Consider the following 16,780-nt stretch of genomic DNA (forward strand, 5'->3'; position numbering starts at 1 on the left):
GAGTCAATCTGTTTAAAGGTTAAGTGTATGGCCACATATTCGTTTTATTCAAATCACTACTACTACCCACAATACATTAATTAACAACTTGATATATTGGCAAAATGATTAGTTTTATTCTAGGCCTCACTGGAAAATTATACAGAAAAGGCAACAAACACTGGCACAACAAACCAAAACTTAATAATGAAAAGAACCTACTTTAATTTAAAAAACCGTTTAACGTAATGGAAGGCAAAGACTTGCGTAATAATTGTAAATACAACAGCACTGAAAAGAACATACTTTTATTACACATCATTTACACATGAGTTCAAAAAGTACAAAGAAAAACCAGTTGCATGCCTGTGCAGTCAATGCTAAATTATATATTTTACTGATAAATACATTACTTTTGAATCCAATAAACAGAAACAGCATTTGCTGGCAAAACACAACATTACTAAAGATATAGCTATAAAGGCAGAATATACATACCTTAATAACTTCTTCAGTTCTGATTATTGGAGGATTGTCAATACCAAAGTCATGTGGGATCAGGGTGTAGAAGCGATTCGACGCATCAATGAAGCGTGAATCTGAACCGCCCTTCTTCACTAATTCTTGTAGGTCATTCAGCACACCGTAGGCTGCTTGTATCTGCTTCTTGCTTAGCTTCCCCAGAGGCATTTTCTCCAAATCCAACTGAATGACACACAATTTCAAATGAATGTACTGCTACATAAAAACTAAAGCCTTATTTCATCACATAAATGCTTTATAACACAAGCTAACACAAATGGACAGACACTCTGAAGTTGCCCAACCAAAGAACCTACATTATAACTAGTGTTTTACCGTGAATGCAAAATTACGTTTGTATACAATTTGTCAATACTCAAACCATTTCAAAATGAATGGTAGTCTATGCACTACATTTGTAAGTAAGAATGTGTGTACACACAAACACATGAAAGAAAGAATTCCCTCACATTACTGCCCAGAAACCTGCATATTTACTATTAAATTCATCAGAATTATTAATTAAATGACATCTCACAACAGCAATGTAGTCATTAAGGCTCAACAATTACAAATTCCCTTTGGCATCCTGATAACATCATGCTGACCTTCATACAACAGTATAAGCCACAAATAATACAATACAATGTTTATGGAGGAAGCAGAATTAATTTCTAACCAGGCTTCATGGTTAGATTTTATAATGCATAATGATTTCTCCAGTGAAGTTATACACTGCATGTTTTGATCCTATAGTCTGGTAGTGGTTTCTGCAACCCCACTTAATTGGTAGGAGAAACTTTTATAGGCTACTGAGGAACAGGGTAGCATCATCACCTTCAAATATGAGACATACTGTTATTAAGAGGTTAGCTACAGAGAGCAGAGACACATCTAAGAATGAAACTGCCATCGCCAAGGGAGAGAACTGTCTTATGTATCTTACTATGACTGTGAATATATGTTTTTGTTCTTGTTGTTTTCTTCAGTCCAAGGACTGATTTGATGCAGCTCTCCATGCTACTCTATCCTGTGCCAGCCTCTTCATGAATGAATAACTACTGCAGCCTCCATTTTTCTGAATCTGCTTACTTTATTTATCCTGTGGTCTCTGTCTACAGTTTTACCCCCTCCACACACTTCCCTCCAATAATAAATTTGTGATTCCCTGATGTCTCAGAATGTGTCCTATCAACTGATACCTTCTTCTAGTCAGGTTACGCCACAAATTTCTTTTCTCCCCAGTTCTGTTCAGTATCTCCTCATAAGTTCCACGATCTGCCCATCCAATCTTCAGCATCCTTATATAGTACATTTCAAAAGCGGCTTTTCTCCTTCTTGCCTAAACTGTTTACCATCCATTTTCACTTCCATATGTGGCTACACTCCAGACAAATACTTTCAGAAAAGACTTCCTAACACTTACATCTATATTCGATGTTAACAAATTTCTCTTCTTCAGGAATGCTTTTCCTGTCATGTGAATGTAAGATACCTATTTTCTTTTTAAAGTGGCTAATTAAAATAGCAAGATATTTTGTTGATGAAGGTATCCACCTAAAAATGTAAACATTATACCTATTCTGCACTTGTGCCCTCTTTTGCCAAAATTTTGATAGTACAAGGAGAAATAAAATAAACTAAGAGAAATGATTTACATTAATTTTTATCTTAACTCCCTTTTTTTCTTACTAAGCTTACTGCGGTATCACCACACCAACCTGAAAAATTGTTCATATCTTAAATTCAGGGTGTATATGCAGAGAGAGAGAGAGAGAGAGAGAGAGAGAGAGAGAATAAATAATTAAAAATCCCAAATTTTCCCCGGTTATAAAAATAAAAAACATACTTTTCCCCCCGTGAAAATACACTACTTCCATGGTGAAAAATGCACTTTTTCCCTAAGTGACAGTATACTTTTCCTCGGAGCTGTAAAAATATCAATCCTTTGAATGGTAAAGATTTTATACACGAGCGTAGAACTTCTCGGCATTTCAGGAAAAAGAAAGAGGCAACAACATCAACACTGCATATTTTTGTATTTGTATTACAAAAGTATACATTTGAATTGCCGCCCCCCCCCCCCCCCCTTTACAGGAAAATTAAAGAGACCTTTGGAGAAAAGAGAGCCACTTGTATGAATATCAAGAGCTCAGATGGAAACCCAGATCTAAGCAAAGAAGGGAAAGCAGAAAGGTCGAAGGAGTATATAGAGGGTCTATACAAGGGCGATGTTCTTGAGGACAATATTATGGAAGTGGAAGAGGAGGTAGATGAAGATGAAATGGGAGATATGATACTGCGTGAAGAGTTTGACAGAGCATTGAAAGACCTAAGTCGAAACAAGGCCCCGGGTGTAGACAACATTCCATTAGAACTACTGACAGCCTTGGGAGAGCCAGGCCTAACAAAACTCTACCATCTGGCGAGCAAGATGTATGAGACAGGCGAAATTCCCTCAGACTTCAAGAAGAATATAATAATTACAATCTCAAAGAAAGCAGGAGTTGACAGATATGAAAATTACCGAACTATCAGTTTAATAAGTCACAGCTGCAAAATTCTAACACGAATTATTTACAGACGAATGGAAAACTGGTAGAAGCCGACCTCGGGGAGGATCAGTTTGGATTCCGTAGAAATATTGGAACACGTGAGGCAATACTGACCCTACGACTCATCTTAGAAGCTAGATTAAGGAAAGGCAAACCTACGTTTCTAGCATTTGTAGACTTAGAGCAAGCATTTGACAATGTTGACTGGAATACTCTCTTTCAAATTCTGAAGGTGGCAGGGGTAAAATACAGGGAGCGAAAGGCTATTTACAATTTGTACAGAAAGCAGATGGCAGTTATAAGAGTCGAGGGGCATGAAAGGGAAGCAGTGGTTGGGAAGGGAGTGAGACAGGGTTGTAGCCTCTCCCCAATGTTATTCAATCTGTATATTGAGCAAGCAGTGAAGGAAATAAAAGAAAAATTTGGAGTAGGTATTAAAATCCATGGAGGAGAAATAAAAACTTTAATGCTCACCAATGACAGTGATTCTGTCAGAGACAGCAAAGGACTTGGAAGAGCAGTTGAACGCAATGGACAGTGTCATGAAAGGAGGGTATAAGATGAACATCAACACAAGCAAAACGAGCACAATGGAACATAGTCAAATTAAGTCGGGTGATGCTGAGGGAATTAGATTAGGAAATGACAGTTAAAGTAATAAAGGAGTTTTGCTATTTGGGGAGCAAAATAATTGATGATGGTTGAAGTAGAGAGGATATAAAATGTAGACTGCCAATGGCAAGGAAAGCGTTTCTGAAGAAGAGAAATTTGTTAACATCGAGTATAGATTTTAATGTCTGGAAGTCGTTTCTGAAAGTATTTGTATGGAGCGTAGCCATGTAAGGAAGTGAAACATGGACGATAACTAGTTTGGACAAGAAGAGAATAGAAGCTTTCGACATGTGGTGCTACAGAAGAATGCTGAAGATTAAATGGGTAGATCATATAACTAATGTGGAGGTATTGAATAGGATTGGGGAGAAGAGAAGTTTGTGGCACAACTTGACTAGAAGAAGGGATCGGTTGGTAGGACATGTTTTGAGGCATCAAGGGATCACAAATTTAGCATTGGAGGGCAGCGTGGAGTTTAAAAATCGTAGAGGTATACCGAGAGATGAATACACTAAGCAGATTCAGAAGGATGTAGGTTGCAGTAAGTACTGGGAGATGAAGAAGCTTGCACAGGATAGAGTAGCATGGAGAGCTGCATCAAACCAGTCTCAGGACTAAATACAACAACAACAACAACAACAACAACAACAACAACAACAACAGATTCGAATTCCACCAAACACAGCACATTAGTTTCCGAAGCACTGAAACCAAGATTGAAATATGTTTTTGTAAGCCAATCATAGCTCATGTCACATGATCTTGCCAGCTAATGACAGCAGATATTCAGAGCATAGGATATGTGAATTAGCCAGCCAACAGCAACATCACTACGAAGTATTTTCAACACACACACAAGAAACGTTAATGGTTTAAATTGATGTACATAGTGTAGCTACAAGAAAAGCTATGCCTTTTGGCTGTTACACTTTATGATACATCACACGAACGTATCAGTAAAATTTTAAATAATGACATCAACGTCTGGCCTTCAGGGCTCACAAATCTTTTAAGTGGCTGGTCCTCAATGTATTAAGTTTTAAATGAGAGTCAAACATTCTGTGATTTAAGAAGTTCATTACAGCGATATGGCCCATCTGTTTGTATACTATTAAAAGATCCTGTATGACGTTATAAAAGAAATAGATCAGAGGATGCTGGAGCATTGGATTTCGTAAGCCACATTTGTATGTCCAGACTGGCACTTAAGTAGGCCCAATCTGATATTAAGCTTTTCAGTGCAGTTTCTGAGATACAAATTTTCTTGGAGTATCAGTACTGTAACACGTTTGGTTCTTTATCATGGCGTAATGCCATAGGTACTAGACCATGAAACTGTGCACTTTAAATTCTATGAACAGTTGCAACTAGTCAATAGTGTGGAATGAAACATTTTGTTTCTAATAAATTGATTGCCTCTGCAGAAAAATTAATAAAAGCCACCTTTATTTATCAAACCAACAAAAATAGCTTCATTGCTCTGCAAGACAATTAATGCTTGACTGCAAAAAAAGCGGAAATAAAATAAAAATCAGAAACAAACTAATTACATATTTTAGCCTTCCATAATTATGTGAATGTATTTTAATTCACTTGACAGCTACCAGCCACAGAAATCAATTTTCTTTTCATTTGACTTGAGAACTGTAAACGAGGAGTAAACAGCAAAATTACTAAATGTAAAAACGGTTCACATAGGGACTAATCCCTCCTCACTACAATCCAGACTGTTCTGCACAAGCGCGAATATGGCAGCTTGGGCACGACAGAAAATTTTTTGCAGGTACTACTGCTGATACAGCTAACAGCCACACATCAAGAAGGGGGAGAAGGTACTGCTCATATGCATATGCAACTCAACTTCGCATGGCAGCTGCTCAAACAAACTTAAACATTTGTGATGTCATTCTCATTGGCAGCTGTTTATTGTTATGAAGTATTCCATAGCCTTCATCCTAAATCCTTTGAGACATTTTTTTGTTTATCAGTTCTTAAGAGTCAAAATTACAAAAATTTAATTCATGACTAAATCAATGAAAAATTCTCAGACTTTTAAAAAATCCTGGAATTCTAAAAAATCCCAGGTTTTTCCCAGTTTTCTCCCGAAAGAAAAAATTCCCGGGTTTTTCCCAAATTTCCTGGTTGTCCTGGAGTGTATACACCCCATAAATTCTGGTGAATAATATTCATTAAATATAAATTACACACTACATTAATACAGCTAGTACAAATACCTCGAACTCAATCATAAGCTTTTTCATGTTGTTCACATCAAAAATCATGCTGATCAGGTCATGGACAGGCTGGGGCAGTTTAGATTCAACTCCATTGGCAGCAACTTTCTGGACGCCTTCATCCTATAAATAATAATAATAATAATAATAATAATAATAACAACAACAACAACAACATTTAGTAATTGTTATGTATCAAGAGAGGACTTTCATACAGGATTTGGATCACTACTTAACACAAATCAAAGTTAGGTTCACTCATGCCACAGAAGAACAAGATCCAAAGGAGTGCCCAGATCTCTGTAACACATTACATGCATCAGTCATGACATTAGGACAATCAAACAGGAAAGGTAAACACAGGTGGTGGAACACGACCTGTGATGATACCATAGACAAGCGAACTGGTTCACTCGAATGGACATCAGACAGCTGAAAGATGGGAATCCTTCCCGAAGATACAAAAAGTCAACCTGAAAAACAATTTCCCATGAAAACATGCATATGACAAACACAGGCTCATATAAATAGACCAGTATTTCCAGAGAACACCACTCAAAGTTTCTCTAAAAGATTCTGTGAGGGCTTATCTTGGTATAAACCAGCAACACTGTTTTTTCCACCAAATTAAGGGAAACAAACTAAGGAAACTGCATGAAACTTGTGTATTACTTTCAAAATTTATTGAACTGTGATCCTCCAATGGAAAGATTGCATTTAGAAAAACCTGAACCAAACCCATACTCCCATCCCCCAACAATTCACGAAATACGAGAGACAATTCAATCACTCAAAAATAATGAAGGGCCATGAGAGGACAACAACCATAGCAATAGGTGGAGATGATCTCATAAGAAGAGTTTGTACACTTTTAGCAAAAATATTGACAATAAATGACTCCAAAGGACAGAAAGCTATTATACATCCATGGCATAAAAAAACGCAATAGACCAGACCCCAACAACTACAGAGGCCTATCTTCTGCCAGTTATATATGAGTTTCTATCCAACAAACAGATTGGTTAGTGTCAATGAGGCTTCAAGAAAGCCATATCATATGCTGAGCAGATTAGGTGTTTGAAGACAGTATTAAAGACATGTTGATGTACCAACACATATATCACCTTTATGGATATCAAGGTGGGGTACAATGGTTGACAAACAGTTTTGAACATCTTAGAAGAGTTTAGAGTAGACAGAAAGACTTGAGAACTAATCTGCCAGACCCTCACAGACACTACAACTCAAATGAAGTTTCTGGTTGATACATCTGAAGTCTTGCCATCAGTTCAGCAAAGAGATGGCTTCTCCCCACTTCTGTTTCACACTGTGTTAGACAATGTCATCTGAGAATAGAGGAAAGAAACTGAAGGTATAAACATTGAGATCTCAGGGCAGATAGTCGAAGTGAATTGCCTAGCTTTTGCTGACAATCTAGCTCCCTTCACTAAGACTAGTGAAGAAACCAAGTTCACCATAGAGAAGTTATGTGAGACAGCATCAAAGACATGCATCCAAATATCGTATGAGAAGACTCATTTGATGGGAAATTTTATATAAAAGTATTTATATCAGAAAGATCCCACTACAAATGAAATATGGAACAATTTTACATGTGACCTCTTTTAAATATCTGAGAAATTACAGTACCTCTGGGCTAGAAAGTAAAACAAATTTAAAAAGGGCCATCAAACCCCAGAAAGTGTACAAAATAACCTAGAATCAGTACAGTAAACAAGTGATATCCATAATGCTAAACCTTGGCATTACACAACAGTCATTTCCTGCAGTACTATATGCACCAGTAACTACATTTTTAGGAGGCATTCACAAACTGGCAAAACTGCAAAATGAGAAATGAATGCCAAGGAAGATAACATAGAATGCAAAGTCTTTGGCATTCTAGTTGCAAATTACACATTTGTAGAGAAAACTTAAAAATCATTGGAAACGAACAGAGGAACACAAGAGGCAATGCAGCAAATTCATGAGAGATTTTGGGAAGAGAAGAAGAAAACTAAGCTGTCAGACTAAGTGAACAAAGTCATACACGCTCTTTAACAGGGCACAACAAAAAGCAAATAACAACAACAACGTATAAAACTGAAAATCCCATTACCTTCACTTTTAAATACACTCCCAAGGAGGAGAGAACATATAGCAGATTAACTGTAATTCTTCAATAAACCTTCAAGCTTCTTGCAATTGCAGTCGCTGACGAAACTGGGGATGTCCCTGGCTCGCAATGAAGATAGAAAGGCAGAGTACAATAGGATATTAACAACTGGCCATGTGTGAGGTGTATAAGAGCAACCATATACACACTTTTCCTGGAAAATCAAGAGCCAAATGCGGTTTTTCTTTTCTCTTCTCAATCATCATCAGCCCTCACACTAAATTGACATTGCAACCCATCTCTTCCTACACTGTTCTTATCAATTCATATCTGCATACCAAATGTACAAATGTCTTCATTAATAAATTATATGTGTAGTCTAATCTTTGCTTGCTCTTACCATTTCTCTCCTCATTACCCATCTCTTCATATTGCTTTATTTATCTGCTTGCATAATTTATCTTAAAGCAAAAAATTAATCTTACATATCATTTTTCCACTGTGTTTCACTTGTATACTGTGCCAAAGATTAATAATTACACAATAGACATTTGCACCAGAAAATTTTTATTTCTTATTTCACTTAAAAACCATTACAATTTTGTAATTGCAAGGTTTTCAGAACTCTAAAAAAAGTTGTGAAAAGACTTAATTTCAAAGATACATGTGTGGGAGATGTATTGATTAACCCACATTTAGCAACAAATCCTTGCTTCCTGTATTCTGTAACTCACCTGCCCATAATCCACATCAATTGGGTGCATTCGTCCTGGCAATTTCATAAAATTATCTCTGTTTTCCCACAGGTTACCAGTTTTCTCTTCATAAAGTGACTTGAAGTGTCCAAGGGCATCATGCAATGTGCCCATGTCTTCAAGCTTGTTGCCACCAATTGTTGTACCAATTCGACCCCAGGCTCTAAATACCCAAAATCTGCAGACATAATAAGCAATTATTCTTATGATGTAGTCAAGACTTAGCACGAAGCAGGAAAAGTAACTGCCCTGCATTGTATACAATACTGCAAAACAGTTTTTATGCTACTTCATTCACCTTTTTATAGTCACAAAATTTCAAGAGTGTTTCACTGTCACATTCATCTCATTAGAGTAATGTTTCAAAACAATCACAACTTAGGGCTACTGGAGCAAAACTGCACCACAAACTGTTCTGTATGGGCCGACTGAGTCTGTTAATATTTAGAACTATTTGTTTTTATGGGAACTGCGACAAATACACAGCCAGGGTATATACGTGACCAAAAAAATTCATTGACAATGTTAATTGACAATACACTATCCCTTGAATCTGTAAAACTTACAAATTCTTTGAATGGTAAATGTATTATATACTGGTGCAGAACTTCCGGCACTTTAGGAAATGAAGTCCAGCAAAAAGCCATGTGTTCTGAAAAGATCTTAGATGTGCAGCAACATTTACACTGCACATTTTCGTAATGTGGAAGTATAAATCAAAACTCCACAAATTACAACAAGGCAGCTTTCAAAGCACTGAAGTTGAGATTACAATACACTTTTGTCAACCAATCACTGTTCATCACGACTTAAGTAGCGTGACCACACAAATAAGAAAATTTACTTATTTATATTAATATACAGGGTGATTCAAAAAGAATACCACAACTTTAAAAATGTGTATTTAATGAAAGAAACATAATATAACCTTCTGTTATACATCATTACAACGAGTATTTAAAAAGGTTTTTTTTTCACTCAAAAACAAGTTCAGAGATGTTCAATATGGCCCCCTCCAGACACTCGAGCAATATCAACCCGATACTCCAACTCGTTCCACACTCTCTGTAGCATATCAGGTGTAACAGTTTGGATAGCTGCTGTTATTTCTCGTTTCAAATCATCAATGGTGGCTGGGAGAGGTGGCCAAAACACCATATCCTTAACATACCCCCCACAAGAAAAAAATCGCAGGGGGTAAGATCAGGGCTTCTTGGAGGCCAGTGATGAAGTGCTCTGTCACGGGCTGCCTGGCGGCCGATCCATCGCCTCGGGTAGTTGACGTTCAGGTAGTTACGGACAGATAAGTGCCAATGTGGTGGCGCTCCATCCTGCTGAAATATGAATTGTTGTGCTTCTTGTTCGAGCTGAGTGAACAGCCAATTCTCTAACATCTCCAGATACTGTAGTCCAGTTACAGTAGCACCTTCGAAGAAAAAGTGACCAAAAACTTTATTGGCTGAAATGGCACAGAAAACGTTCACCTTAGGTGAGTCACGTTCATACTGAGCTGTTTCCCGCAGATTCTCAGTGCCCCACATACAGACATTGTGACTGTTGACTTTCCCGTTAGTGTGGAAAGTTGCTTCATCACTAAACACAATCTTTGAAACGAAAGATTCATCTGTTTCCATTTGAGCAAGGATAAAATCACAGAAATCGATTCTTTTAATCTTATCAGCTGCAGACAGTGCTTGAACCAATTTCAGACGATAAGGTTTCATAACTAACCTTTTTCGTAGGACTCTCCATACAGTTGATTGTGGAATTTGCAGCTCTCTGCTAGCTCTGCGAGTCGATTTTCCTGGGCTGCGAACAAATGCTTGCTGGATGTGTGCTACATTTTCATCACTCGTTCTCGGCCGTCCAGAACTTTTCCCTTTGCACATACACCCATTCTCTGTAAACTGTTTATACCAACGTTTAATACACCACCTATCAGGAGGTTTAACACCATACTTCGTTCGAAATGCACGCTGAACAACTGTCGTCGATTCACTTCTGCCGTACTCAATAACACAAAAAGCTTTCTGTTGAGCGGTCGCCATCTTAGCATCAACTGACACTGACGCCTAGTCAACAGCGCCTCAAGCGAACAAATGTACCACTAAATGAAACTTTATAGCTCCCTTAATTCGGCGACAGATACTGCTTAGCTCTGCCTTTTGTCGTTGCAGAGTTTTAAATTCCTAAAGTTGTGGTATTCTTTTTGAATCACCCTGTACATTCAGTATAGCTACGTAAAAAGCAAAACTTTCACCTATTATACTGGTCAACAAAATTTTTTTGATTTTTTTTTAAAATGTGGGTGTGGTTAGGCAGGATCCTGAGAGCACAGCTTAAATTGTAGCAGTTGAATATTTCTGACAAGCACAATTATAAATTTCATTGTTTTGTATTGAATGTTTCGTGGGTTACCTGGCTGAAAAAAATGTTCTAACGAGCAGTTCAACTTTTACATAGGAAAGCCAATTATGCATGAAATTGCTCAAAAATTCATCTTGCACTTTTTTTTTTGAAGGATAATTATACTTTTTGCCATCACTATTGCATAATTCATTATCTAAGAAAGAACTACAATAAATATGAAAAATTAACATTGGAATTTGGTCTTTTTTAGTGTGTTACCCTTTAACATATAACAAACACAAATTTTATTAAATAATGGCATATGGCTAGTGTTCCACGCCCAAAATTTTTCTAAGTGACTGCCCCTCAAAGCATTAAGTTTTGAATGGGAGTCAAATGTTCCGCAATTTAAGAAATTAATTGCACATTCTTACAAGTAACATAATTTATTTTGTGTAAAAGGAAATTTGCTTTGAAAGTATTGCTTCTCAAGCTACCAATCACAATATTTTCCTGCAACCTCTTATAAATGTAAACAGTTGCGACATCACGCCCATGGAAAGCAGTTGGTTGTTACGATGTATTGCACCATCTTCGTCCTAAGGCTTTTGACACATTTCGCTATTGGCAGCTGTTTGTGTGCGCAGTTTGTTTTATTGTAAAAGGCACATTTTCTTTGGAACTAAAATTTTATTTTGGCATTATACTCCCGTTTATGTTGTCTTACTGAAGTATTATTCTGCAGTAGTGAGCTAAAGTGAAATTCTTTGTTAGTCTTACCATTGACAAATACAAAAATTTAACTGAAAATTAAAACAACGAAGAATTCCTGGTTTTCGCTGGATAAAAAATTCCTGGGTTTTTCCCAGTTGTCCTGGGGCATATACACACTGACAACTTATTTCCTACATAAAAGAGTACTCACTTTCAAAGAAGCTGCTGTTGCTAAACAACGATACTGCTCATGTTTATTTCCTAGGGTGAATTACACATTTAGGGTAACAACCCACAAAACAAAGACTGCAGCATCCAGTTAACGCCACCAGGAGCTTTGTATGCTACCTCTTTTTTCAGATGAACTGCAGACACTCCGTATCCTACCAACAAATGGAAGCCTGTCTTTAGCTTTATGACCATTCCACACTATATCCCAACACACAGTTATTCCCATGTGTAGGTATGGCACGACTGACTTTTAAGCAGTGACTTTAATGGATGGCATAATTCTTTATCTATTAGTACAGGTGTTAGAAAGTGGAAACTGTAGAGATGTGCAGTCATGTCAACCTCAACAATTAGCTCCTAATCTTTACATATAAAAGGAAATGTCCTGGCGGGCTCATCACTCAGCCCAAACCACTCAGGGTAGAAACTTTAAATTTAACAAGGATGTTGACCTTATGCTGTAGTCATCGTTTAAGAAAGGATTTTTTGAAATTCCACTCCTATGCACATGAAATAGGAGATGAAAGACTTATTGAAAATATGTCGCTATTACAGCAATTTTGAAGCCAGAAGTACAAAAATTGGTATTTGGCTTCTCAGTCAGAAATAAAAAAATATTTGTTTCAGCATTATTTGGAAATTTAACCCCTTTGGGTGTGAAATAGTGCGTGAAAGTTTCCTTTTTTAAAAATAAATTATTATTTAATAACTACTGAAGTATTTTTAAAAATACATATATGAAAACTGGTATCAGAATTCTTAGTAAGAAATTACAAAATACATATTAACTGCAGTTTTTGGAATATTGCCAAAAAACAAATCCTACATATTCCATTATCCGGTCCCTATTCATTGGACATTAAGATGTATTGTAACTGAAGAGTATACTACTGTCACAGACAGCTTGATATATAACACATACATGAGCACACACAACCTGTCTCCTGTTAGTCAAAATGTTACGAAGCTCTCATATGTGAGTAGTATCCCAGTTAATTGTACTTTTTAGTCCAAGGACACACTGAGCAAAACCTGCAATAAAGATAGAACTCTTGTTTACTAAGCAACTTGAAGGTGTTCTAGAAATAGAGTGGCTAATTAAAATTAGGACAGATGGATCCAGATTATGTCATAAGAGGTTTGGACAATTCGGGGTGCTATCATAGAGGTGTATGTAGCAACAGTAAAAGAAGACTAAGAGCAGCAGTTGAATCGAACAAAAAATGTCTTGAAAAGAGGTTACAGGATGAGGACCAACGAAGTAAAACAAGAGTAATGGAATGTAGTCAAATTAGTTCAAGTGAAGCTGCTACTATTAGACACTATAAGTTTCACTATCAGCATAGCAAAATAAGTGGTGATTGCCAAACCAGAGGATATAAAATGGTCTCTTCAAGACATGTCACACTGTGGGTCCTCAAGAAAACAAAAAAATTATTTAACTGTTAGACAGACTTTTTCTGAATTATATGTTTGGAGCTTAGCCTTGTATGGAAGTGAAATATGAACAATAATCAGTTCGGACAAGAAGATATAAGTGTTTCCTATGTGATGCTATGGAAGAATGCTGCAAATTTCATTTGGAGACTGAATACCTGAAGAAGAGGTATTACACCGAACTGGGGAAAAAAATGAAATTTGTGGCACAACTTGAGTAAAAGAAGGGATCAATTGATAGGACACATTCTGAGGCATCAAGAAATCTTCACTTCAGTAATGAAAGGAAGAGGTGGAGGGGTACAAATTTTAGGGGGAGACTAAGGCCAAAATACAGTACACATGTTCAAATGCAGCAGATTGCAATAGTTATGTAGAGATGAAGATGCTTGCACAGAATAGACTACTGTGGAGAGCTGCAATAAACTATCAATTCCTAGGACTGAAGACAATAATGACGACATCTACAGAATGCTAGTTCAGCATATTCTTAAGTACTGCTCAAGTGTTTGGGATCCACACCAGGCCAGACTGAAGGGAAGCATCAAAGCAATTCAGTGGCATGCTGTTTCGTTACCAGAAGATTCTATCAGTAGGCAAGTATTACGAAAACTCCTGGAACGAAGACTACGCTCTTTTCGTGAGGCACTCTTGTGGAAATTTAGAAAACCAGCATTTGAGGCAGTCTGCAGATCAGTTCTACTGTCACCAACATACATTTCAAATACGAACTCTAAGTTTCTTTCACTCACTATTTGCAAGTGAAACAAAAAAGGAAATGACTAGTAGTAGTATGTGACACACTCCAGCAAGCACCGTTAAGTGACTTGCGGAATATATATATGCTGAAGTAGAACATGTGACAATATAGCTTCTTGAGCATTGAGCAAAATCATGCTTGTGAGTACACTCATCAGTCTGAGAGAAAAGGGATGTGTGGTCAGTGTGTGCTAAGCAGTGTTCAGATGGCAGAAGTGGTGGCTTTCTGTTGGGCCTGCATATAATACTGGTTAAGAATCTGTCCAAAATTATTTTCCAACAAACTTGTTTGTTGAAGTAACAGATCACCGATATCAGGAGGTGGAAGAGTTTCACAGGAAGCACACTGTGTGTGTGTGTGTGTGTGTGTGTGTGTGTAGCTAAACCAAGCAACTCTACCTAATGGATATTAAAAAAAAAAACAAAGCCACAGTAGCAAATGCATGAAGTGCCACAGCTACAGAAGCTATCAGATCAAAGGTCTTCTCAAGATGAAACAGGTGAGCCCATGGTGACCTCTTACAACAATCACAATCTGTTTAGGAGTGACAAGAGTCAAAGATGCACAATTTCTTGTATATTAAGAAATTAATAACTTCTGTTATATTAACAGAATGGGTCAAAAGAAGTACAATTCAATGTAGAATGCTGGTCTGGTATCAGAAGTTGGGAATGAATATTTATTTTTGTGTTAGAGCATTTTTCAGATTTTGCAAGTAATTTCAGTAAAAAGTATTGCCAATGGTAATCAAAAGTAAGAAACAGGATGCAGAATGACAAATTAGATCTAAAGAAGAGTTAGTTAAGATGTGACAACCTATGGTGGGTGCACTCACTCGACTTACTTGGCACTGACACCAAATCTCCACATCAGACTAGTACCACACAATGTATATTGATAGAGTATCAACCAAAACAGATTTAGTTTGTGCTATGTGCTATCATTCAGTAGAACATGCGCAAAACGGTAATTTAAAGTAATACCAGAAATGTATATTTGTGAGTGATTGTTTTGCAGATTTCGTGGGTGAGTTGGCAGAGTGTTAGGTCATTGTACCAAAGGTACTGTGTTCAAACCCCTCTGCTTAATTTGTTAACTGTTTGAACATGAAACTGTTATATGTGAGAACATTTTCCTGACATGTAAAAGGACTTTTCAGGGATTGTAACAATGTTCTTTTGACAGTTCGCTTTTGCTCAATTGGTTGAAAGTGGCAAACCTATTGAGTACTTTTATATAGATAGGTGTGGTGTCCTGTTGGACATGTGCAACAGTACAGACACAACTCGTGCTAGTGCATTTATAATTTCACAGAGTAAACAAACAATTGGAACAGCAGAATAAAGGAACTACTGCATCACAGGTGCAGACATATTAACAACAACAACAACTGCCTGAAGACAGCAGCACCAGCGTACATCAGAAGTGCGTGTTGTGGCTAGAAACTTTTAATTGTGCATGCAAAGACAAATGGGTCTGCAGTTGCTATCTAGCCTGCACGCTACAGGTACTTCTGTTGTGCGACATGAATCTGTGGAATGTTATTGAAATTCTTATTGAACTGTTGCATAGTGACTTGTGTACGTACAACAATGGAAATAACGATGAGAGAAAGCATGCAGCATTCCTACTGGACGTAATTGATCAGTGGAATGCATTGAATGTCATCAAAGAGGAAACAGCAGATAAAAATGAGTGCACATCAGGTGGAGCAGAATCGTTAGTTTGTGAGCGAGCGAAAGGGTTAGAGTCGATGCCTGCGATATCATTGCCAGAAGGGCCTCTCAAGCAATGGAAATGATAAAATACCACAGAAGGCAATTGAATCTCATTGTAGACAAGTGTAATGTGCTGCGAATACATAGAAAGATAGTTCCCTTATCATTTAGCTACAAAATAGGAGGTCAGCAACTGGAAGGCGTTAATTCCATAAATTATCTGGGAGTATGCATTAGGAGTGATTTAAAATGGAATGATCATATAAAGTTGATTGTCGGTATAGCAGATGCCAGACAGATTCGTTGGAAGAATCCTAAGGAGATGCAATCTGAAAACAAAGGAAGTAGGTTACAGTACGCTTGTTCGCCCACTGCTTGAATACTGCTCAGCAGTGTGGGATCCGTAACAGATAGGGTTGATAGAAGAGATAGAGAAGATCCAACGGAGAGCAGCGCGCTTTGTTACAGGATCATTTAGTAATCGCGAAAGTGTTACGGAGATGATAGATAAACTCCAGTGGAAGACTCTGCAGGAGAGACGCTCAGTAGCTCGGTACGGGCTTTTGTTAAGGTTTCGAGAACATACCTTCACCGAAGAGTCAAGCAGTATATTGCTCCCTCCTACGTATATCTCGCGAAGAGACCATGAGGATAAAATCAGAGAGATTAGAGCCCACACAGAAGCATACCGACAATCCTTCTTTCCACGAATAATACGAGACTGGAATAGAAGGGAGAACTGATAGAGGTACTCAGGGTACCCTCCGCCACACACCGTCAGGTGGCTTGCGGAGTATG

General features: G+C 37.5%; 1 protein-coding gene across 1 annotated transcript in view; it reads right to left on the bottom strand.

The window, feature by feature from the left end:
• LOC124711607 (poly [ADP-ribose] polymerase) overlaps window positions 1-16,780 on the bottom strand; it is a 125,429-nt gene that overhangs the window by 23,317 nt on the left and 85,332 nt on the right. Inside the window, 3 exon segments of the mRNA XM_047241770.1 lie at window positions 478-684; window positions 5,903-6,025; window positions 8,753-8,951. Coding sequence (XP_047097726.1) covers window positions 478-684; window positions 5,903-6,025; window positions 8,753-8,951 — 529 coding nt within the window.

This window comes from Schistocerca piceifrons, chromosome 8 (genome assembly GCF_021461385.2).
Source record: "Schistocerca piceifrons isolate TAMUIC-IGC-003096 chromosome 8, iqSchPice1.1, whole genome shotgun sequence".
NCBI classification, from domain to species: Eukaryota; Metazoa; Arthropoda; class Insecta; order Orthoptera; family Acrididae; genus Schistocerca; species Schistocerca piceifrons.